The sequence below is a fragment of the Grampus griseus genome (genome assembly GCF_964374135.1).
Source record: "Grampus griseus genome assembly, chromosome: X".
Lineage (NCBI taxonomy): Eukaryota > Metazoa > Chordata > Mammalia > Artiodactyla > Delphinidae > Grampus > Grampus griseus.
The window spans coordinates 20,677,904-20,701,846 of record NC_138999.1 but is presented as its reverse complement, the minus strand read 5'-3'; the positions used below and the strand labels follow the sequence as shown (position 1 = coordinate 20,701,846).

The window sequence follows — 23,943 nt, the reverse complement described above, 5'->3', positions numbered from 1 at the left end:
CAAGTTCACAACTGAATGCCCATCTCAACCTTAAGTGTCACATCAGTAACATAATTTTGGGAAGCAAATCAGCATAACTGATTTTTCAGGTGTTTGGTTTAGGGTTTTACACACTGGAAGAAATGAAATTTTAGCTCAAATGCCTTGTGCCTGTAATACTGCTACTTACATGCCGTTAGCTACTGGTTAATAAAAGCAACAGCTTAAGGTATAGACAGTCTTTTCTCTTTTGGTCCAGCCCTTCCACATCTTTGCCCCCTGCCTCTGTCAGATCTTCTGAATTTTCTAAACTGACTCAAATGTGTAAAAGTGTTAACGTATCTTTCAGGACCGGAACAACTGATAATGCACCGACATGGTTAATGTTCAGAAACATAAAGATGCATAAACATGTTTTTATTTTGATCTGACTACCACCAATAAAGCCTTTGCCAGATCTGGAAACTAAAAAGCATCTCTAAGCTCATCTCTGAAGAAAAAACAGTATGGATTTTACATAAAGCCACTGAAGCTTTTATTTTACAATTAAGCTTCAAAATCAATATGTACTAATATTCATGAAGACTATACCATACACAGCAAATTTTCACCTCAGAGTATACAAATTATAAAACCCACAGGGCATCAGAAATAGAATTTTTAAAATGGTTATGCAAAACCTTTTTCTTATGCTAATCTGATGAATCCATTATGCCCTGAATCAAAGTAATTTAAAATGAAGACTTCTTTCCATGTTTTTAAATTCCACTTACCTTGAACAACTCAAATAGCATGTGAAACAGATGTGAGGGCACATAAACTACCTGAATAGGTTTGTCTGGAGCTTTGGCTGAAAACAGAGACAAAACCGTCCATGAGTAAGGATCAAAACTAGAAGAAAGTCAAGAATGTTCTTTGCATCCTTTCTTCCAAGTGCATAAAAAAAGAACTCTACAAAAGGCCAACGTAGGTTTCCAACTCTAAAGGCAGGGCTGAGCAAAAGCATGTGCTTTGAAGTCCAACAAACTTGGGGTGAAATCCAGTTCCTTCACTTACCAGCTATGTGACCTTAGGCAAATTTCTCTCTTTGGAACTTAGTTGAGCAAAACTGGAATATCATCACCTACGTCCTAATGTTCAGAGCATTACATAAGGTCATCCAAATATCACTTGGTGTTTCTCAAAATGGGGGACACCCTCCACCACCACCACTGACCCCAGTGGTCAGCCAGGGGAATGTGAAGCCACAGAGGTAGAGGGGTACGTCCTCTTGGAGACTTGGACTAAACAGTAATGTTAAGTTCTGTTAAATTATGACAAACGAGGCATACTACTCGCAGCTAGCAGACCAACTCCCAGAGACCTACAGTCCTTTCTCCTTGTGTCAGGGATCTTCTGAGGAAACTCCGAGAAACCCAGAATCCCAGAGTAGGATATAGAGTAGATAATAGAAAATTTAGGCTTTCCTCCTCCTCGTGACCTGAAATCATTAAGAGACCAAAACTACGTAAGCTTTCTCAAGTAGAACACCCATGCTATGATTTCAACCTAATAAAGTGAGTAATTAATAGTAATATAAAGGAGAGCGATCATCTGTTTGCTTCTTAGCAGTTTCCAAAGAGCTTGCACATACATTACCCAAATGAACTCTCATGACAATACTGTGTGGCTCATAGGGTGGGTGGCTGGGGACACAGGCTTTGCTGAGGTTATGCAACTGGCCTGCCATAATGGAGGAGGCCTGGAACTGGACACCTGAACTAAGAGTTTTTGACTCTAAATCTTGAACCTTTTGATGATCAGTTATTTTTTAAACTACTAAGTAATATATACAGCAATATCCCCTTGTCCATGGTTTCGCTTTCTGCAGTTTCTGTTACCCATGGTCAAACGAGGTTCGAAAATATTAAATGGAAACTTCTAGAAACAAACAATTCATAAGTTCTGAGTGGTGTGATGAAATCTCACGCCTTCCTGATCTGTCCTGCTCAGGACGTCTATCATCCCTTTGTCCAATAGATCCCGCCCATTAGACACTTAGTAGCCACCTTGGTTATCACATCAATGTCACAGTATTGTAGTGCTTATGTTTAAGTGACACTTATTTTATTTAATAGTGGCCCCAAAGTGCAAGAAGAGTGATGCTGGCAATCAAAACTACAGTGAGGTATCACACCAGTCAGAATGGCCATCATCAAAAAATCTACAACAATAGATGCTAGAGTGGGTGTGGAGAAAAGGGAACCCTCATGCACTATTGGTGGGAATGTAAACTGGTACAGCCACTATGGAGAACAGTATGGAGGTTCCTTAAAAAACTACAAATAGAGCTACCATATGATCCTGCAATTCCACTCCAGGACATATATCCTGAGAAAACCAGAATTCGAGAGATACATGCACCCCAATGTTCACTGCAGCACTATTTACAATAACCAAGACATGGAAGCAACCTAATGTCCATCGACAGAGGAATGGATAAAGAAGATGTGGCGTGTACACACACACACATACACACACACAATGGAATATTACTCAGCCATAAGAAAGAATGAAATAATGCCACTTGCAGCTACATGGATGGACCTAGAGATTATCAAACTAAGTGAAGTCAGACAGAACAAAGACAAATACCATATGATATCACTTATATGAGGAACCTAAAATACGATACAAATCAACATATCTACGAAACAAAAACAGACTCACAGATATAGAGAACAGACTTGTGGTTGCCAAGGGGGAGGAGGGGGAGGGAAGGGAAGGAATGGGAGTTTGAGACTAGCAGATGTAAACTATTATATATAGGATGGATAAACAACAAGGTCCTGCTGTATAGCACAGAGAACTATATTCAATATCTTGTGATAAACTATAATGAAAAAGAATGTCTATATATGTATAACTGAATCACTTTCTGTACAGCAGAAATTAACACATTATAAGTCAATCATATTCAATAAAAAATATTAAAACTAAAAAAGGTTTTGACTTTTATTATCAGTTCCTATGGATTCTCAGCACGTGAAATTCTGTTTTATCTAATATTACATATTGCTTCATATATATACATGTACAACAATCAATTTGCTGTACACTTGAAACTAACACATTATATGTCAACCATATTTCAACAAAAATTAAAAAAATAAAGTGGGTTCCCTGTAGAAAAAATAAAAAAGGTGAACACTGATTGTGTTGGTAACATAACCAGGTAAATATTGCTCACTGCAGATTGGCCACAGGAATAGACCAGGGTGACATTTCTTTCCCTATGAGCCCAATGTGTCATGAGTCATGTGTCACTTGAAGGAGAATATTACCAGCCTTAAGGTGAAATGGATTCACTTTATCCACCTCCAACTGCTCAAAATCATGTTACCTTTTAAGGTTGCCGAATATTTGGACCATGTCTTTCTGATACTCCTCTTCTTGGGTAACCAGACAAGAGACATATGCTTTCCTTGCCACATCACTGAGATCTTCCAGCCTCTTTTCTATTGCATGGGATCCATTCCATTCTTTAAGATTTTTCAAATTAGAATCAACTGCTTTCCAAACATGCTGCACAGCCATCATCCTCAAATTGTTTTTGACTGAGGTTCTAGAGTATTTTTTGCTATTTCTTATACCTACATTATACACACCATTAGGTCAGTCACGTAAACTACCTCAGAAAGCTATGCATGGGAAATACATTTCTCAGTCCTTATACCTCTGATTCACTTGATTGGAGGTTTCACCAGGTACAGAATTTGGATTTGAAATCAATTTCTTTCAGCATTTAGAAAGGCAGGGGGAGGGACTTCCCTGGTGGCGCAGTGGTTAAGAATCCGGCTACCAGTGCAGGGGACACGGGTTCGAGCCCTGGTCCGGGAGGATCCCACATGCCACAGAGCAACTGAGCCCGTGCTCTAGAGCCCGCGAGCCACAACTACTGAAGCCCACGTGCCTGGAGCCCGTGCTCCGCAACAGGAGAAGCCACTGCAGTGAAAAGCCCGTGCACCACCACGAAGACCCAACACAGCCAAAAAAAAAAGGCAGGGGGGAGGGAGAGGGGTCTTCTGACCATGACAGCGCAGCTGAGAAGTTTAACGCCAGTCAGGTTTCCATTCATGCTGCTGGTTTTTCGCCCGAGGTCTGATACATCTTGGTCGTAAAATTCTTGTTGAAGAATGAGGAACTGGATTGTTTGTTTGAGAGAGCTGGTGTTGACTTCCCCCTAAGTGGGAAGGCTGACGTGGAGCTCTGTGTACCTGGTCAAGACTTTTCCACTGGCTTTAGGATGAGCGGACAGCAAGCTGGCCTCTGACCAGAGGGTCCCCCAAATGCCTGAATGAAGAGGGCTTTACTTTGGGATGATGACACTCACACGAACAGACCTAGTTTTACCCAGGTTCTTGAAGAAACTACTTTGATTTTTGCCCAGGGGAAAATGCTCGTGGATGTTGGCAGGCAGAGCACAGCCAGAGTCAAGCTGCTTCCCATCACCCATCCTTACTCCACCTGAGACCAGCTTTCAATCAACCCCCATCTTTTACCTTCCCTATCCAGTCCCTGACACTTCCCAGCTCTGCTCCCAGAGTCCCTCCAGGATCATCTGATGCCATTTCTGCTGCAGCCTCCTCTTTCCTGGCTTCTTCTGCTCCGTCCCATTAATCAGCCAGTGTACTTCTATCTCGTTACCCTTTGGCAGGAGGTGGGATCAATGGCCCACTGACGAGTCCCCCTGGTTTCTTTGCTGTTTTTCTTTGTATTCCTTTACTGTCTTTTTAATGGAGCCCTAGGAGCACACTGAATGCTTAGACTATCTTGTACCGAAAGGCATGATTAGTTATATAAATAACCTTCGGAAGTCAACCTTTTCACTCCAGATCTCAGGGAACTTAAAATACCTTTGATAGCTTTGTTTTGTTTGTTTGTTTTCAGTTCAACCAGCATTCTCTAGGAGCCATCTGACAGCTTGCTCAATTACTTGTACTTTTCTTTGAGAACATTATCGTTTAGATGTCTTTCCGTCCTTTTATTATTTTTTATTTATTTTTAAAATAAATTTAAATTTAAAATAAATTATTTGGCTGCGTTGGGTCTTCGTTGCTGCGCACAGGCTTTTCTCTAGTTGTGGTGAGTGTTGTTGCAGTGCACAGGCTTCTCATTTGTGGTGGCTTCTCTTGTTGCGGAGCATGGGCGGTAGGCATGTGGGCTTCAGTAGTTGTGGCACGCGAGCTCAGTAGTTGTGGCACGTGAGCTCAGTAGTTGTGGCTCGTGGGCTCTAGAGCACAGGCTCAGTAGTTGTGGTGCACGGGCTTAGTTGCTCCGCAGCATGTGGGATCCTCCCGGACCAGGGCTTGAACCCGTGTCCCCTGCATTGGCAGGCAGATTCTTAACCACTGTGCCACCTGGGAAGTCCCTTTCTTTCCTTTTAAAACCATGTCAAATGTCTTTGTCCATGACTCTTCCCTAATCCTGGGTCGAGGAGCTTTTCCATAGTAGACCCTTAATAGATGTTGGCTGGCTTTCTAAAATAAGACATAAATGGAATATGAATTTTCCATCTAAGGGTACATTTTAAAAAGTCAATGGAAAAATGGCGCAGGTTTTTCATGCTCAAGACTCAAGAAATAATAAAGTCCCTATTTGCACAGTCATTGCTCCAAATGCCATTAGTTGAAACGACATTTAATAAATGCCAAAAACTCTACATAGGATATAAAGAGTTTTATCTTCAGACAGTTCTCCTATATGCATGAAAAAAAATACTGGTGGCTAAGCAGAAAAAATTCATTTAAGAGAAGCTTGATCCACGGTTGGTTGAACCCATGGATGTGGAAGCCTTAGATATGAAGGGCTGACTACACTATGCCATTTTATATAAGGGACTTCAGCATCCATAGATTTAGGAATTCCCGGGGGTTCCTGGAACCAGTCACCTGCAGACACCAAGGGAGGGCTGCATACTGATAGGAATTTAACACATTTGGGCCTCCAGCATTCCGTTTCTAAAATGAGCACTGTACATATTTCACTGGGTTAACATAAGGGTTAAATGAGATAAGTGATAAACTAGTTTACACAGAGCCTGCCACATAGTAAGCAGCCAATACCTGTTGGCTATTACCACTACTAAAACATTAATTTCGACAGTGTTAACAGCGCTACCAGTAATGGCTTTCTTATTCTTGTGTAGAACCACCTGACTAAAAATATCCACAAAAGTATCCAATTTGAGAAAACTAGAGGTCAAAGACTCCAGGATAGACGCACACCTTTTCTACGAACCCTCTTACAACAAAATTTACATAGTGCGAACTGAAATCTTTACTTTTCCAACCAAACCTGAAGCTATAAATCAACCCTCTTGACAGGAAAGACTAATCTAGAAATGGTGAAAAAATGCAAGTGTGGCAACCATACGTCTTCTCTTTCCCAAGTCAACCCTGACTTCCAGTAACCACCCTTTATTAAATGTCCAGCACGTGCCTGGTGTTCTGCTTGAGGCCTTAGAAACATTATCCTTTTAACACCTCACAAGGAGAGCTGACAGATGAGGAATGTGGGTGTCACAGCAGCAAAGTGACTTGTCTCCTAAGTGTCAGAATCCAGATTTCCACCACCTGGCTGGCTACAAAGTTCACCTCTTTCCTCTAAGCCACGCTGCCTTACCACACGGATGCCGAGAATGTAAGGTAAAAAGGTTTATTTGCTTAATGCTTTGGCAACCGATTTCTCAAGAGAATGAGAACGTTGAGAACAAGCACGGTAGAATGGCTACCCATCTTTGGAGCAACCCACATGGATTGCCGCGGGTAGCTAATCAGAAATATTTGAAACCTGATGTAAGGTAAATAAAATTCTGTTGTTTTTAATCTTCCTGTGAAATGTACTACCAAAAAAATAAAAAAGAAGTGTACTACAGCTAGCTCCCAATATTCAGAACGCTAGTGATGACCGTAAATAATGATGGTGTTCACACAGTATGTTCTGCATAATCCTATTTACTACTTTCTCAGGGGTCTGCATTGGGAAAGGAAAAAATCGAAACTTCAGAAAAAGAGATCATAGGGCAAACTCACAGAACTTAAATTCTCAGGTACCAGCAAACTGTTCTTTGGGATTCATGGCAGCGTCGGTCCTCTGAAGTGCAGAGCACAGGAGAATGGAAGCATCCTGAAAGGGGATGCTATGCTAGTTCACACGGGCTCTGAAAATGAATCCACAGAATCTGGATCTGACTCCTCGCCGGAAAAGTCACACACACTCTCTCTCCGTGACAAAGCCCGTGTCTGCTTAAGGTGTTCAGGACCAACCTCTGATCTCCGTCTCTAACACGGAGCTTGTTAGAGCTCAACTGCAGTGCTTAACCACACTCACAAAGAGCTTTGGCATTCAAGAAATAATAGAAATCGTAAATACATCCCCCAAAGCAACAGGAAACTAGAAGCTACCTATAACCACCATTTCTCTTAGTGATGGGAAAAAGGGCTTCAAAAATCACGCATGAGACAGTGCCAAAAATGGTTGGAAAGCTTCTCCCCTGGTGGGGTGCACTGCCCGTTGTGACAGCCTCGCTGGGAAGGAACGTGCTGACCTGGCTGGCACCCAGGAATCAGCAAGACCAGGCTCGCTGCTCTGGCCTTCAGAGTGAGTGAGGTTACCATTCATGCAAACGAGCAATTAATTACTACCGGTGAGTTTAAGTTCCATGTTTGACAGATAGAAATCAGGACAGTGAGGTCAGGCTCCGCCTAGCCAGTAGGAAGAAATAGAATATTAAGATGCTTCTACTCAGGAATGCTCAAGCAAAATCCACTTGGTGCTAGAGGTATATTTCTTCAAAATAGGGGTGCAACTCTTCTCAGAGAACCCAACAGACTTTGAAAGTGGCATCGATTCCACACCTCCTAGTAGAACGTAGGGGCAGTTGTCCTATGACGGCAGCCTGAAGTCTTCACATTCTGAACTCAGTATAAGAGAAATCGATTTTTGGAATATTTTTGAGAGGGAATGTGGTTTATCTTTAATGCCATACCTTAAGACCCCATACCCTAAGAATCAGTCGTTCCACACTTCTAAGAATCTAGCCTACAGAAATACTTCCACGCGTTCATAGGTTTTCCCACGCTCCAAATACACACACACACACACACACACACACACACACACACACACACACACACACACACACACATACCCCTTCATGCCTCATTATATGGAATATGGGAAAATCAGAAATCCACCCAATGAGAAACGACTAAATAAATTATGATAATCTACACTATGGATAATCTCTAAATGACACTAATACATGCAAAGATCTTTAAGGTGAAGTGAAATACACAAGTTAAAGAACATGTATGGTTTTAGCCTCATTTATGTAAAAAACAAAACTCTGTATGGGAGCAGAGTAGTGGGGATTTTCACTTTTTACTCTATATTTATGTTTGTATTTTTAGAGATAAGTATGTCTCTTTCATAACTTACAAATAAAAAAATAAAAGTAACATGTAAATATAGTTTCACACAACTAATATAAAAATTAGCTAAAACCCCCCTATCCAGAGAGCTGCTGTTTGTATTTTGGTGGTAAAAATCCTTCGACTTATTATCCAATGAACTTGCACTATTACAAGCTTTTATAGCCTGTGGTTAAAAATTCAACTTTTCTCAAACATTAAATATTCTTTAAAGCATTGTTTTGAATGGTTGCATACTATTCTATCTTATGGGTATACCAGAATTTATTTAAATAATTCCCTATTGTGGAAAACTTGGGTTGTTTTCTAATTTTTCTCTGTAAGAAAACTACTCTGATCATCATTCTTATACATGTATCTGTGCACACCTCTATTTTCTTTTTTTTAACATCTTTATTGGAGTATAACTGCTTTACAATGGTGTGTTAGTTTCTGCTTTACAACAAAGTGAATCAGCTATACGTATACATATATCCCCATATCTCCTCTCTCTTGCATCTCCCTCCCAACCCTCCCTATCCCACCCCTCTAGGTGGTCACAAAGCACCGAGCTGATCTCCCTGTGCTATGTGGCTGCTTCCCACTAGCTATCTATTTTACATTTGGTAGTATATATATGTCCATGCCACTCTCTCACTTTGTCCCAGCTTACCCTTCCCCCTCCCCGTGTCCTCAAGTCCATTCTCTACGTCTGCGTCTTTATTCCTTTTTTTTTTAAGTATTGGTTCTAGACAGATTTAAAAAATTTTTCATGACTTTCGCATATTTTTTATTTATTTGCTTTTATTTTTTGGCACTCCAAGGGGCATGCGGGATCTTAGTTCCCCGACCAGGGATCGAACCCGTGCCCCCTGCAATGGAAGCGCAGAGTCTTAACCACTGGACCACCAGGGAAGTCCCTATTTTCTCTTAATAAATTTTCTGAAGTTTATTTACTGGACCAAAGAATATAACCATTATTACTTTAACTTACTGGGCCAAAGAGAAAGAACATTGTTAGCCTGTTTTTTTAAAGAAAGGCTATACCAATTTAAACGTAGATCAGAAATGTGTAAATTTGGGGGACAGAGTATTTTTCTGGGCAGCAATTCAAAGCATTAAAATGTTTTAATCACCGCCACTTTGAAAGACAAAAATGGCATTCCTCTATGTTTTTCTTTGTACTTCTTTGATTAGTAAACACTTTTCTACATGTTTATTGACTGTTTGCACTGGTTATTTTGAGAACTGCTGATTTACATCTCTGTGCATCTTCCACCTTGATTACTTCTGTTCCAAGAGCTTGGAGCTCTAATGGATAACACATTCCTGTACAAAAACTCACTGACCAGAGATATAAAAAAGGTTTTAAAAACACAGAAAGAGGAAAAAGCAGCACAATTTTAGGATCTCACTGAAATATAGCTCAGGTATAATCAGTTTTTTAGTCAGCTTCTTTGTATTTAAGGCTGAAATTATTTTTCTTTTACCATTGAATTCTTCAACTTCCAGCTCTGGAGCTACCAGATAATACTGTTCACAAAGCATCTTGGCAGTTTCATATGCATCTGCAAAGAGAGAGAAAAGTTTAGCTGCTGCACTAACAGCATGGACTCAGACAGACAGACTCAATAGAATAAAGAAACAAGGACAATCTGTAACCTGACAGATTTAGAATTAATCAACTACTGCCTTAAAAAATAGCCCTTTTTGGCTACAATAGAATTACAATAACTGAACCAAAATTTCTCTTTCAGTTTTAATGACCACAACAATATCAAAATACTGCACTAATGATGACATAGCCAGCTTTATACCAAACATGGCTTTAACTTTTAAATATTCCTAAGAGGCATTTTTCATGAAAAATCTATAAACTCAAGACTATACTTCTGAACAGCATGCAACCTGACTAAACTGTAGCAAAAAGATATTTGCTGTAATTTCAAAAATAATAATGGCAACCATCTTAAGATTTGCCAATTATCTGTAAATTAAACGTCAACAAGTATTTGCTAAATGAACAGGTTTCCATGAGCCACACAATTTAAGTTATTGGAGACATTACTCTTGCTTTGAAATGTCCTCTAAATCAAATATACTTCAATAAAATTAAAACACTTTTTAAATGTCCTTTAAGTTAGTTAAAGGTAACAGGTTGGGGCTGTTATTTTATCAAAGTCTGAGGAGGAACAGTTTGCTTTTGAAAGGAAAAAAAAAAAAAGGACAAAGGGTAAGAAGATCAGAGCCATTACAGAGATGAACAGAAGAGGGAATTCAGGAAGGTACATCCAAAAGATGGGGAACAAATTCAGAAAGCTACAGTGCATTATTTTACACTGCATGTGTGCTTTTCTCTTGAACTGTAAACAATTTGAGGTCAGGGTTTCTGTCTTACATTTGTTTCATAACTCACATAGAACTTATTTCATGCCTGTTAGCTAGTCAACAAATATTCCTTGGTTTGATAAATTTTAAACCTTTTGATGATCTACTTTTTTTAAAAAACAGCTTTATTGAGATACAATTCTCACACCATACAAATCATCCATTTAAAGTGCACATACAATTCAATGATTTTTAGTGTATTCGCAGAGTCGTGCGTGCATCACCACAATTAATTTTACATTTTTCATCACCCCCAAAAGGAACTCCATAACCATGAACAGTCATTACCCCCGCATCCAGCCCTAGGCAACCACGGATCTACTCTATCTCTATAGGTTTGCTATCCTGGACATTTCGTATAAATGGAACCATACAATGTGTGGCCTTTTGTGACTGGTTTCTTTCACTCAGCATAATGTTTTCAAGGGTCATCCATGTTGTAGCATACATCAGTACTTCATTCCTTTTTATTACTGAATTAATACTGTATTATGCAAATATGTCACATTTTGTCTATTCATTTATCCATCAACAGACATTTGGATTGTTTCCACTTTTTGGATATTACAAATGAACGTTCACATGTTCATTCATATTGCTATGAACATTCATGTCCAAGTTTTTTTAGTGAAGATGTCTTTTCACTTCTCTTGGGTATAGACCTAGGAGAGAAAAATTGCTTGATCATATAGCAGCTGTATGTTTAAACGTTTGAAGGACAGCCAGACTGTCTTCCAAAGTGAGGAGATTTTTTAAGTTCCACCTTTACAATTTCTAAAGATCAGATATTCAAATTACTTTAAAATGCTTCATGATTGCATTTGCAATGTCCTCAAGTGTATATCAGCTCTTTGGAGACAGGCTTGTACTTCTTTTATATTCCCCATGTCAGTACCGTGCATAGAGTAGATAATTAAGATTCAAGCGTTAAGAGGAAAGAGGGAAGGAAGGAAGAAAGGGGGAAAAATAAGCCTGACAGAATTTAAATACGTTAAAAATTGACAATGTCAATCTAAAATAATACAAAAGATAAGATTAGGGTATGTTCAGAGTATAAGGTTTGGTTCATTTCCCTCCTATTGCTACTAAGTTTAAATTTTACATAATATTTGACCTCAGAGGAAAAATTCTCATTTTATTAAACTTTTAGAATTAAACCACTATAGGGACTTCCCTGGTGGTGCAGTGGTTAAGAATCTGCCTGCCAATGCAGGGGACATGGGTTCAAACCCTGGTCCGGGAAGATCCCACATGTCGCGGAGCAACTAAGCCCATGCGCCACAACTACTGAGCCTGTGCTCTAGAGCCTGCGAGCCACAACTACTGAGCCCACGTGCCACAGTTACTGAAGCCCGCACGTCTAGAGCCCGTGCTCCACAAGAGAAGCCACTGCAATGAGAAGCCCGCGCATCGCAACGAACAGTAGCTCCCCCTTGCTGCAATTAGAGAAAGCCCACGTGCAGCAACAAAGACACAACACAGCCAAAAATAAATAAATAAATTCATATTAAAAAAAGAGAATTAAACGACTATAAAGAACCACAGATAGGGGCTTCCCTGGTGGCGCAGTGGTTGAGAGTCCGCCTGCCAATGCAGGGGACGTGGGTTCGTGCCCCGGTCTGGGAAGATCCCACATGACGCGGAGCAGCTGGGCCCGTGAGCCATGGCCGCTGAGCCTGCGTGTCCGGAGCCTGTGCTCCGCAACGGGAGAGGCCACAGCGGTGAGAGGCCTGTGTACCGCAAAAAAAAAAAAAAAAAAAAAAAAAGAACCACAGATAGAGACATCAGAATCTCTCTGACAAGATGAAATAATGAAGGACAGCCAAAGGAAACGTTAGCAAAAGGAGAAAAAAATTTAAAAAGAGTTGATTGGTGTGAAAATAGACATCAAAGTGGACTGTAGTTAAATCCTAACAAAGAAAATTACAATTTAGAATTATATTAAGTTCGCAAGTTTTTTTGTAGGGTATAGTAAAACTCATCAAACATCTGTACAGTTCTTTTGGAAAAATCAAGATTCACTCTCTGTGCTGGGGCTATACCACCAAACAATGCTACATCTCCACCTAGCGACATAACAGCACAAAGCTGACCAAGAACTCCCAACACTTACACCAATAAATACTGAAATCTACAAATGATGCTTCCTTATCCATATAAAATGCCAATACATCTCCACAAAGCAACTCCTCCAAGGATAGGACACCTTTAAAGATGTTTAAACTGCTCTTCCATTCACCAAAAAACAGGAAACGAGCCCAACTCCACTAAATGTGCTAGTTCCTCATGGCATTATGAAGAGAAAGTATGACACAAATAAATGTAACATGTGGAAGATAGGAGAGTCCAGATAGATGCAGCCAACTTGAAACTCAAAGACTCAATATGGTTCCTGAAACCACATGAATAAGAATTTTTCAAGCATTACCACAAATTACAGTGTATCAATGCTGTCATTAACAACTGCATTATGATCCTTGAAAAACTCAAGACATGACAATGAGACTCACATATACCAGCCAGCCAAAAGTCTTCTGGGGGCAGTACTGGTAAAAGCTATATTCATATGCATCTTATAAATTCCCGTGGCATATCATAATGCCTTGGGCACCATACACACCCAGTGAGCATCTGTTAAACGGAACAATCCTGCCCATGCAAAAATTCTCCAGGTTCAATCAATTATACTGATTCGAGATGTTCTTTTTGGTCAGACTGGGAACTAGTGGGCTAGAGTGGTTCCCAAACCCGTGTGTGTGCGTAGAATTCATTAGCAAGTTAAAAAAAGAAGTATAGGTTAAATGAACCCCTGGAGGTGCTGATGCAGTAGCTCTGTGTTGAGGCCTGGGAATCCACAGATTTCAAAAATTCTGAAGAGAAGGTAGATTTGGAGCCCACTGGCCTAGAAAGTCAAGGCTGGGTCATGCTAATTCTATCACTGTCACTCCCAGGCCATGAATGATCATGGAGTACTGAGGAGTATGACAGCACATATATACTCAAATAGGATACTTCTGTTTAAGTGAAGTACCATAAGAATGGAAAAGTTTTTTAAAAATCACCAACATAACAACCAAACTTCAACTACTGGCTTAAAAATTCACTTCCTTTATATCTAGAGTAAAATGCAAGTTCTACTAACAATAAGCTTTCTAATAAAACTTTTCTATTGTTTAAAAAGAAACCAAAATCTTAAAATACGATAATTTATCAAATTACTTTTATCTGCAATATATTTGAGTCACTATTTACCACCCAATCTTTAAAATGAAATATCAGGAAATGATTATTACTGCCACTGAACATAAGTGATTTTCATTGTTTTAAGAACCTGTTTTCAAGGGAAATAAGGTACTGATGATAAAGTAACAAACAAAAATGTAGGGGTAGGGACTTCCCTGGTGAGGTGAAGGTTCACATGGCAACCAGCCCAACAGATCCACTGTAGCCACAAATCAGTTTTAAGAAGCACACAGGAAAATTTAAGTGTATGGACACTATTTTATTAGATGTTTTTACTAGAAGCTATGCAAAATTCACCAGAGGACCCTGCTATCAAATACTGGACTGGCCAAAAAGTTCATTCGGGTTTTTCCATATGATCGCGAATGACCTTTTTGGCCAACCCAATATTAGCCTCTATCACAAATACATGCCATTGTTTGTTTACAGATATCTTATAAGAGACTGGACAAAGATGAAATTTGAGTGAGAAAACAAACATGAACAGGATATCCAAAACCATAAAGCTCGAGTTTAAGAAACAATGCCTGGGGCTTCCCTGGTGGCGCAGTGGTTGAGAGTCCGCCTGCCGATGCAGGGGATGCAGGTTCGGGCCCCGGTCCGGGAAGATCCCACGTGCTGCAGAACGGCTAGGCCCGTGAGCCATGGCCGCTGAGCCTGCGCATCCGGAGCCTGTGGTCCGCAACGGGAGAGGCCACAGCAGTGAGAGGCCCGCGTATCGCAAAAAAAAAAAAAAAAAAAAAGAAACAATGCCTGAACAAGATAAACGTAAACGACCACAAAGCATTAGAGTCACAGGTATGCTGCTTTTTTTTTTTTACTCCTTCATTTTATTTATTTTTTAAAATTAATTTTTATGGGAGTATGGTTACTTTACAATGTATGCTGCTTTTAAGAAACACTTTTAAGGGCTTCCCTGGTGGCACAGTAGTTAAGAATCCACCTGCCAATGCAGGGGACACGGGTTCAAGCCCTAAGGCCATGCGCCACAACTACTGAGTCTGCACTCTAGAGCCCGCGAGCCACAACTACTGAGCCCGCGTGCCACAACTACTGAGCCCGCGTGCTGCAACTACTGAAGTCCGCATGCTTAGAGCCCGTGCTCCGCAACAAGAGAAGCCACTGCAGTGAGAAGCCCACGCACCACAACAAAGAGTAGCCCCCGGCTCGCCGCAACGAAGACCCAACGCAACCAAAAAAAAAAAGAACCGCTTTTAAGTCACAAAGCAATTCTAATAAGGTATGTCTATCATCACTTACCCAAAACCCATCTCGAGTGGGAAGCATCAGGGGTTTTTTTGAAGTGCTAGACCCTCTCCCACTGCCCAAAGCGCAGCCAACTGGAGAAGTGGGGGGCAGAGCATCTAACGTACGGGCGACCAATCCACAGGCTGACTAGAATCCTAAAACCTGCGGTTGTGGGCAAAAAGACGGGCTGAGCCGATGAAATTCATCTTGTGCGAATTCAGGATGGAGACACTCAGGCAGGGCAGAAGGCAAAAGGAAACACTTAGAGTTATGATGATCTAGGCCTGGAGTGCCTGTCACTGCCCCAAACAAGCTGCCCTAAAAAGGCTGCCAGTCTACAGACAAGAGTGGGGCTGAGGGGCTGTGACTTGACAAACCCACTTACACAGAAAAAAACCCTTGCTTTCTGTTTCCCAGTTCCAATTTCTATAGCTCCGACTACAAAGTGGTTCCTGCCCTAGGATTACCATGGGACCAACTAGGTTCTTTTAATACATCTGTCTCTTGAGTTGGTGGGAGTGGGTCTCTGTTACTTGCAACCTGAAGAGCCCGGAGTGAGAGCACAAGACGTTATTTCTGAACCAGAATAATGACACGCTCTGCAGAAACTGTGTGCTATTACGCTAAGCCCAGCAATAAGAGCATTTAGGAACAACACAGGCAAGCTAACGTCGCTGTGAGAGCTGACTTTTGTGCCAAGTATTTGTTTGTACCTTTAAAACGATCTTATCACAGGATTTTCCATTTTGTTTCCTGGTTTCTTACACAGAAAGGAGGGAAAAGGGTCACAATGGAAGGCACCTCCCAGAGGATAATAGGAGCTGCTCTACAACACTAATTCTAGCATTCACTGCCACGAGGCTATAATTTGCAGATGTATGAAGGCGGATATTAGCGCGCTAAATAAGCAGCGAGGGGGCCTGCTTCAGCGTCCTGCACATTCAATTACGATGATGCAAGACGCACCCCACTTCTACGCATTTATACAACTGCCTAGTCAAAAGTAAAAAGTGTCCCTACCCTTCTACATAAAAGTTTCCTAGAGTCTGTCTCAAGAGATCTAAGTACGGAATCATTGTTAGTTCATTAAGGCTTCCTAAGGCTATAAAACACGCACGTGCACGTGCATAGGCATGTACGGGCACACGCACATGCACGCACGCACACACACAGCGGTCATTTGGACTGGACATCTGACTATGCTTAAACCATGCAGGACCTTCACAGCTGAGAAAATCAATAGCAGAGCTATCATTAAAACTCAGAACCCCTATACCTTGTAAATCAAGTTTGCTAAAACAAAAGGGAAAAAAAATATTAGAGACAGAGGGAGAACAGTATGGAGGTTCCTTAAAAAATTAAAAATAGACCTACCATATGACCCAGCAATCCCACTACTGGGCATATACCCTGAGAAAACCATAATCCAAAAAGATACATGTACCCAATGTTCACTGCAGCACTATTTACAATAGCCAGGACAGGGAAGCAACCTAAATGTCCATCGAAAGATGAATGGATAAAGAAGATGTGGTACCTATATACAACAGAATATTAGTCAGCCATGAAAAGGAACGAAATTGGGTCATTTGTAGAGATGTGGACGGACCTAGAGTCTGTCATACAGAGTGAAGTAAGTCAGAAAGAGAAAAATAAATATTGTACAATGTATTAACGCATATATGTGGAATTTAGAAAAATGGTACAGATGAACCTGTATGCAGGGCAGGAACAGAGATGCAAATGAAGAGAACAGACGTGTGGACATGGCGGCGGGGGTGGTGGTGGAAGGGGGGGATGAACTGGGAGATTAGGATCGGCATATATACATTAGCATGTGTAAAACCGATAGCTAGAGGGAACCTGCTGTATAGCACAGGGAGCTCAGCTTCGTGCTCTATGGTGACCTAGATGGTGGGATGGGAGGTTGGGGGAAGGGAGTTCCAAGAGGGAGGGGATATATGTATACATATAGCTGATTCACTTCGTTGTACAGCAGAAACTAACACAACATTGTAAAGAAGATTAGCTGAAAAATCTCAGAAGGTACGAGGAGAAGGTAAAAATCAGTGAAAAAATACCAACTACTTTCAAAAGAGTAAGGGAATGGTAAGACGTCACTGAGAGTTGAAGGAAGCTGACACACATCTCTTCCTCTCCTTGACAGCATTCGGGGGTATTGAGAAGAAGAGCTGGGGAGGTGTGGGCCCTTTGGGACTCTGACTATTGTCCCTGGGGCATTTGGGGGCGGAGACTCCAGTGCCTTTTTGCTAGAAGACACGGAAGAACTTCCAGGCCTTCTGATAGTTCGTGCTGTCTGCCTTGTTTATTTTTTCTCAGTCTTATTTTGAGCCAGAAAGAGCTTCTGCTTCGGTATGCAGACACTTAGAGAATTAAAAGTGGGGTCCACAGGGCATGAAACAGAAAGCTATTAAAATATGCTTTCTCCACGGGGAGGAAAGAGACCTTCAGGCTTCCTGCTAGGGTGCCTAGCCAATTTTGCCATGGTAGGAAAGGTAACTGATTTAAGACTAATATCTCATTGAGGAATAAAGATTATATACACCTAGCTGGGAAAACTATTTGAATATAGAGGTTATCAGTATAGCAGATCAGACACTGAATTCATCCAGGAAGGCGGTGTGTGATGGGCATTAGTGCTGGAGATGGGGAAATACACAAGTACTGCGGATTTCATATGAAGAGACGCATTATTCACAGTTGCTATCTGTAAAGTTGGTATGAATTCAATATAAAACAATGTTCTTGCTGGGTTATGAAGACAGGTGATTTTTAGTCTCTTCTCTCTTTTCCCACATTTTCTCAGTTTTCTTCAATGAGCACTTTTTATTATTTTGGTAATATGGTATTAGTCCTCTTGACTGACCAAAACGGAAACAGAAGTTGGATGACTGACAAAAAAGTTGGATAGTGGGAAACCATAAAATGACTACAATTGTAAACATTAACTTAAAATACACATTTGAATACACAATTTATTCCTCCACCAATCTTTTCATATAAGGCCAATGTCTCTCCTTTGAAGAGGCGTCAGCTTGGGGTTCCAGATGATACTTCTTAGATAAACAATATCACACACATCTATGAATTCCAATTCCTATTTCTTTAAAGTGCAAGAAACTTAAAGATACTTGTCAAGCAATCCGAGTGCAGATTCCTTCTGGGATTTTTACTCAGTGCCGCCCTGTCACCTAAAAGTTATCTTGTTCACAGTCATTTCATGACATTTTTAAGAATCTCTTCTTTATCAAGTCTTTCCAAAGCATTCGACTTGATTTTTATGGAAATAAGTCTCTTTTTTGTACTCACGTTTCTTCAGTTTACATAACGTATAAATAAATTATGTATATTTATACATATTCATGTGGTATAACTTACACCAACGGTGTGAGGACAAGTAAGTGACCCTTAGTAAGCGTATGTCTCACCAAGTGGAAGAAGCGTCAGGGCATTCTAGAAAGTATGTACAAGCCAAGCGTCCTCAGTGTGCTGTGGGTATGATTTAGGATTTATGAAGGGAATGAAGGCGGCAGAAGAGCTGATGATGTGGAAGTTGCTTTGCAGATTCATGCAGTTTCAGAATCTGAAACCAGCCTCCACTGTTGTCTTAAGGAAAGAGGCTATGAAGAAATGAAAAACACGGTTTGAAAGAAGCAGTGGGGAACAGGGAGCAGCGCAGTCCTTGCCCCTCGCCCCATGAGTGTGAGGGTGGAAGTGTGCTGGGGGAGGTGACATGCCCCGTGGCAGAGGGGCATGGGGGGGTGATCATCATGGGATACAGCTTTGCCAGGAGCCCAGGCTTTAAGTTGTGCCAGATGAGTGGTAGGAATGGTTACGTGAGAGGATGGAGTAAAATGTGTTCATGGTAACTGGTGGACTCATTGGGTATAAAGTCAAAAGGGGCAGGAGAAAGAGTGAAGATAAAGCTGTGAGTGAGCGCGGGAAGACGGAGAGGCTGGGAGGTGACCTGGCCCAGGGTCAAAACCTCGACTAAAAAGGCCAAAGAAAGCAGGAGGCACAAACTTATAGTTTCTTCCTTTCAAATACTGATCCAACTGTTTTGCACACAATCTTCCGCTAGTGTTTGGTATGAAACTTCTGTCCCTGAGAGGAGTGATGCAAGCGTGGATGAGAGTAATTCCAGCCCTTGAGGAATTTACACCCCCATTAGAGAGACCAACAGAAGTACAGAACGATGCCAAGACCAGGCAGGATGTAATAAGTCCAGTAAGAGCCACACAGACAGTAAATGCTCAAAACAATGGCTTCTGCTCTCCTCCAGCGTCCAGCCTCATCCTCTGATTCACTTGAGCGCTGCTTCATCCCTCTGCCCTAACAACTGCCAAGAACAGTCCGTTACTTCTCTACTTACACTGACTCATGGTTAAAATCTCTCTGAAAAATTAGTCAGAGACTTTTTGTGAAGAAACAATGAGATGATAAAAAGGAGTATGGTTTTTTTTTTTTTTTTTTGAGGTACACGGGCCTCTCACTGTTGTGGCCTCTCCCGCTGTGGAGCACAGGCTCCGGACGCACAGGCTCAGCGGCCATGGCTCACAGGCCCAGCCGCTCTGCGGCATGTGGGATCTTCCTGGACTGGGGAACGAACCCGTGTCCCCTGCATCGGCAGGCAGACTCTCAACCACTGCGCCACCAGGGAAGCCCAATTTTTTAACATCTTTATTGGAGTATAATTGCTTTACAATGGTGTGTTAGTTTCTGCTGTATAACGAAGTGAATCCGCTATATGTATACATATATCCCCATATCTCCTCTCTCTTGCGTCTCCCTCTCACCCTCCCTACCCACCCCTCTAGGTCGTCACAAAGCACCGAGCTGATCTCCCTGTGCTATGCGGCTGCTTCCCACTAGCTATCTATTTTATATTTGGTAGTGTATGTATGTCCATGCCACTCTCTCACTTCGTCCCAGCTTACCCTTCCCCCTCCCCGTGTCCTCAAGTCCATTCTCTCTCTACGTCTGCGACTTTATTTCTGTCCTGCCCCTAGGTTCTTCAAAACCATTTTTTTTAAAGGGAGTACATTTTTACAACTTTATTATGAAGAATTGCAAACGTTGACGGAAGTGCAGAGCACAGTGCAGAGAATCCTAGTGCACTCATCAGCAGCCTCAACACTTCTCAACACAGCCTGATCTTTTTCACTGTGCTACCTCTTGATAATTTTGAAGCAAATCCCACAAGGCATTTGATATCATGTGTGATATTTCAAAATACCTCTCTTGAAGCTAGGACACCTTAAAAAAAATAACCACAATACCAATATGACACCTAAAAAAAATCAACAATATTTCTTGAAATATTTCATCAAATATTCAAGTGTCTTATAAATGTCCTAAATGTTTTAAAATATTTTATAATTTATGCCAGAAACAAAAGCAAAGGCACCAACTTATTATATAATCAATGGTATAAATGAGAAGGCAAACGACTCACATGAGGCCCAAGGATGCTCATGAACTTGTCTACCTACAGCCCTTCCTGGGTGCTAGTGCTGCTTCAGGAGCGCTACATTTATTATCTCACTTAACCCTAGGACACAGCTGAATTGCCAAGAGCACCATTTTATTGATGACGAAACTGACGCCCAAAGAGGTTATGTAACACGTCCAAGGTCACCTAGCTAACCTAGATGTCTATCAGCTGATGAATAGATAAAACAAAATGCAGTCTATCCATACAGTGGAATATTACTTGGCCATAAAAAGAAACAAAGTACCGGTTTATGCTACAACATGGATGACACATGAAAACACTGTGCTAAGTGAAAGAAACCATTCACAAAAGACCACATACTGTATGATTTCGTTTATATGAAAGGTCCAGAAGAGGAGTATCTACAGAGACAGCAAGTACTGGGTTGGCCAAAAGGTTTGTTTAGTTTTTTCCGTAAGATGGCTCTAGTAGTAGCACTTAATGGTCTTTAACTTCATTTGAAACAATTTTGTTAGATTGTATGTGACAGCTGTCATATCAGCGTGCACTTAAAAAAAGACACCAAAATTGGGGAAATTTTGCGTAGCCGTTTAAATATTGAAGATGGAAGAAAAAAAGCAACATTTTCGGCCTATTATGTTCTATTATTTCTAGAAAGGTAAAAATGCAACTGAAACGCAAAACAAGATTTGTGCAGTGTATGAAGAAGGTGCTGTAACTGATCGAACGCGTCAAAAATGGTTTGCGAAGTTTCGTGCTGGAGATTTCTCGCTGGAAGATGCTCCACGGTTGGGTAGACCAGTTGAAGTTGACAGCGATCAAATCAAGACGTTAATTGAGAACAATCAACGTTATACCACGTGGAAGATAGCTGACATGCTCAAAATATCCAACATGAGCACTGAAAATCATTTGCACCAGCTTGGTTACATGAATTGCTTTGATGTTTGGGTTCCACATAAGTTAAGTGAAAAAAAACTTCTTGACAGTATTTTGGCATGCGATTCTCTACTTAAACGTAATGAAAATGTTCCGTTTTTAAAACAAATTGTGACAGGCGATGAAAAGTGGATACTGTACGATAATGTGGAACAGAAGAGATTGTGGGGCAAGCGAAATGAACCACCACCAACCCCACCAAAGGCCGGTCTTCATCCAAAGAAGGTGATGTTGTGTATATGGTGGGATTGGAAGGGAGTCCTCTATTATCAGCTCTTTCTGGAAAACCAAACGATTAATTCCAACAAGTACTGCTCCCAGTTAGACCAACTGAAAGCAGCACTAGACAAAAAGCGTCCAGAATTAGTCAACAGAAAACGCATAATCTTCCATCAGGATAACGCAAGACCACATGTTTCTTTGATGACCAGGCAAAAACTGTTACAGCTTGGCTGCGAAGCTCTGATTCATCGGCTGTATTCACCAGACATTGCACCTTCGGATTTCAATTTCTTTCAGTCTTTACAAAATTCTCTTAATGGAAAAAATTTCAATTCCCTGGAAGACTCAAAGGCCCCTGAAAGAGTTCTTTGCTCAAAGATAAAAAGTTTTGGTAAGATGGAATTATGAAGTTGCCTGAAAAATGGCAGCAGGTAGTGGAACAAAAGGGTGAATATGTGGTTCAATAAAGTTCTTGGTGAAAATGAAAAATGTGTCTTTTATTTTTACTTAAAAACGGAAGGCACTTTTTGGCCAACCCAATAGATTATTGGTTGCCTAGGGCTGGGGAGAGGGGTAGTAGGGAGTGACTGCTAATGGCTATGGGGTTTCTTTTGGGGTGATGAAAAAGTCCTAAAATTGGATTATGGTGATGGTCGCACAACTCCGTAAATAAACTAGAAACCCCTGAATTGTACACTTTAAATGGGTGGATTATACGGCATGTGAATTGTACCACAATGAAGCTTTTTTAAAAGTAAAGTACCGAAAAGCTGAACATTTCTCAAGCCAAGGAATGTTTATTGACCATCTACACAGGCATATACTAAGTTCTATGCGAGTCACAAAACAAGTATAAGACAAATACCCTGACTTCAAATTCCTTGCAGTTCAAGAGAAAAGGCACATATGCAATATATTACAATGCACTTTTGCTTTATGAATGTGTACCTTTTTTTTTTCCTAAGGGCAGTCCACTATCTGAACCAGGTTTTCTGAATCATAAAAGCCACTGGCTAGGGCCAGATGAACATACAAGTGGTGATAAGACCAAACCTGCTTCCCTTCCCTGCTGGGGGCCTACAGAGGGTTATCTTGTGAGAGAGAAACCTACATACAGGGTTCTTAGGGTGCTGAAGCTGAGCCTATTCACTTGTAACTGAAGTAATGTGAGTACATGTTTTCTAACTAAACAGAGGCCAGGGCAGCCTGACAAGCCTAGCCTGAGCTAAGGCCACCAGGGGGATGCCTAGGGTAATCAAACAGCACAGGTTTTCCTTAGCTTTAGCAGCTGAAGATCTGGTCTGTTCCCCCACTGGGGAGGCTGCCCACATGGGGCACCGTCCCTTGGCCCTCCAAGCTCCAAGAGCAAAGGTCACTCTGCTTGAGGCAGGCCTGAGAGCTCTGCCAAGGAGACAAGGCCCTCGTCTGCCTCCTAGTCATTTAGCTACACAATCCAGAAGAAGTAAGAGCAACAGAGATCCCAATGCAGATCGGAGAGAGCTATGGTCCTGAAACTAGTAAGGTGTGTGTTTAGATAAGGAGAGGAGGGCCACAGCAGGAGACACAATCTAGGAAAGGGGACAGTCTGGGGATCCGAGGCTGCAGAGAATAACCCTAACACCGAAGAAAACTGAAGAGGTCCAGGAACCTGGCGGATCACTTACAACCAGGAAGGCTTTCTGGAGCTAGCATTTAACTTAAATGAAAAATGAGGAGACTGCTGTTCAAATTCCAAGTGCCCAGGCACTAGGAACACATGGCCCTAGGGTTCTGTTCTACCCTGAGGCTGCTGGAACAGAGTCCAGCTCCACATCCAGTGAACCCGTGAAGCCCACATGCCATGTAGATTCTAAAACCTGGAGTGCATGTCAGAAAGATATATACATTTTACAAACACGTGAATTCAGCTGAATTTTATAACAGGGGTTTGCATTCTCTGAAATTTTCAGACAGTGGTGGCAATTGAAACTTAGACTCTTAAGCTAATAAATATTT

The 23,943-nt window shown here is 41.3% G+C and overlaps 1 protein-coding gene across 1 annotated transcript in view; it reads right to left on the bottom strand.

Moving 5' to 3' along the window:
- PDK3 (pyruvate dehydrogenase kinase 3) overlaps positions 1-23,943 on the bottom strand; it is a 67,302-nt gene that overhangs the window by 10,689 nt on the left and 32,670 nt on the right. The window contains exons 6-7 of the mRNA XM_082681297.1: positions 9,923-10,000; positions 753-829 (exon numbers count right to left, since the gene is read on the bottom strand). Of these exons, the coding sequence (XP_082537423.1) occupies positions 753-829; positions 9,923-10,000 (155 nt within the window). The remainder of the gene's footprint in view (positions 1-752; positions 830-9,922; positions 10,001-23,943) is intronic.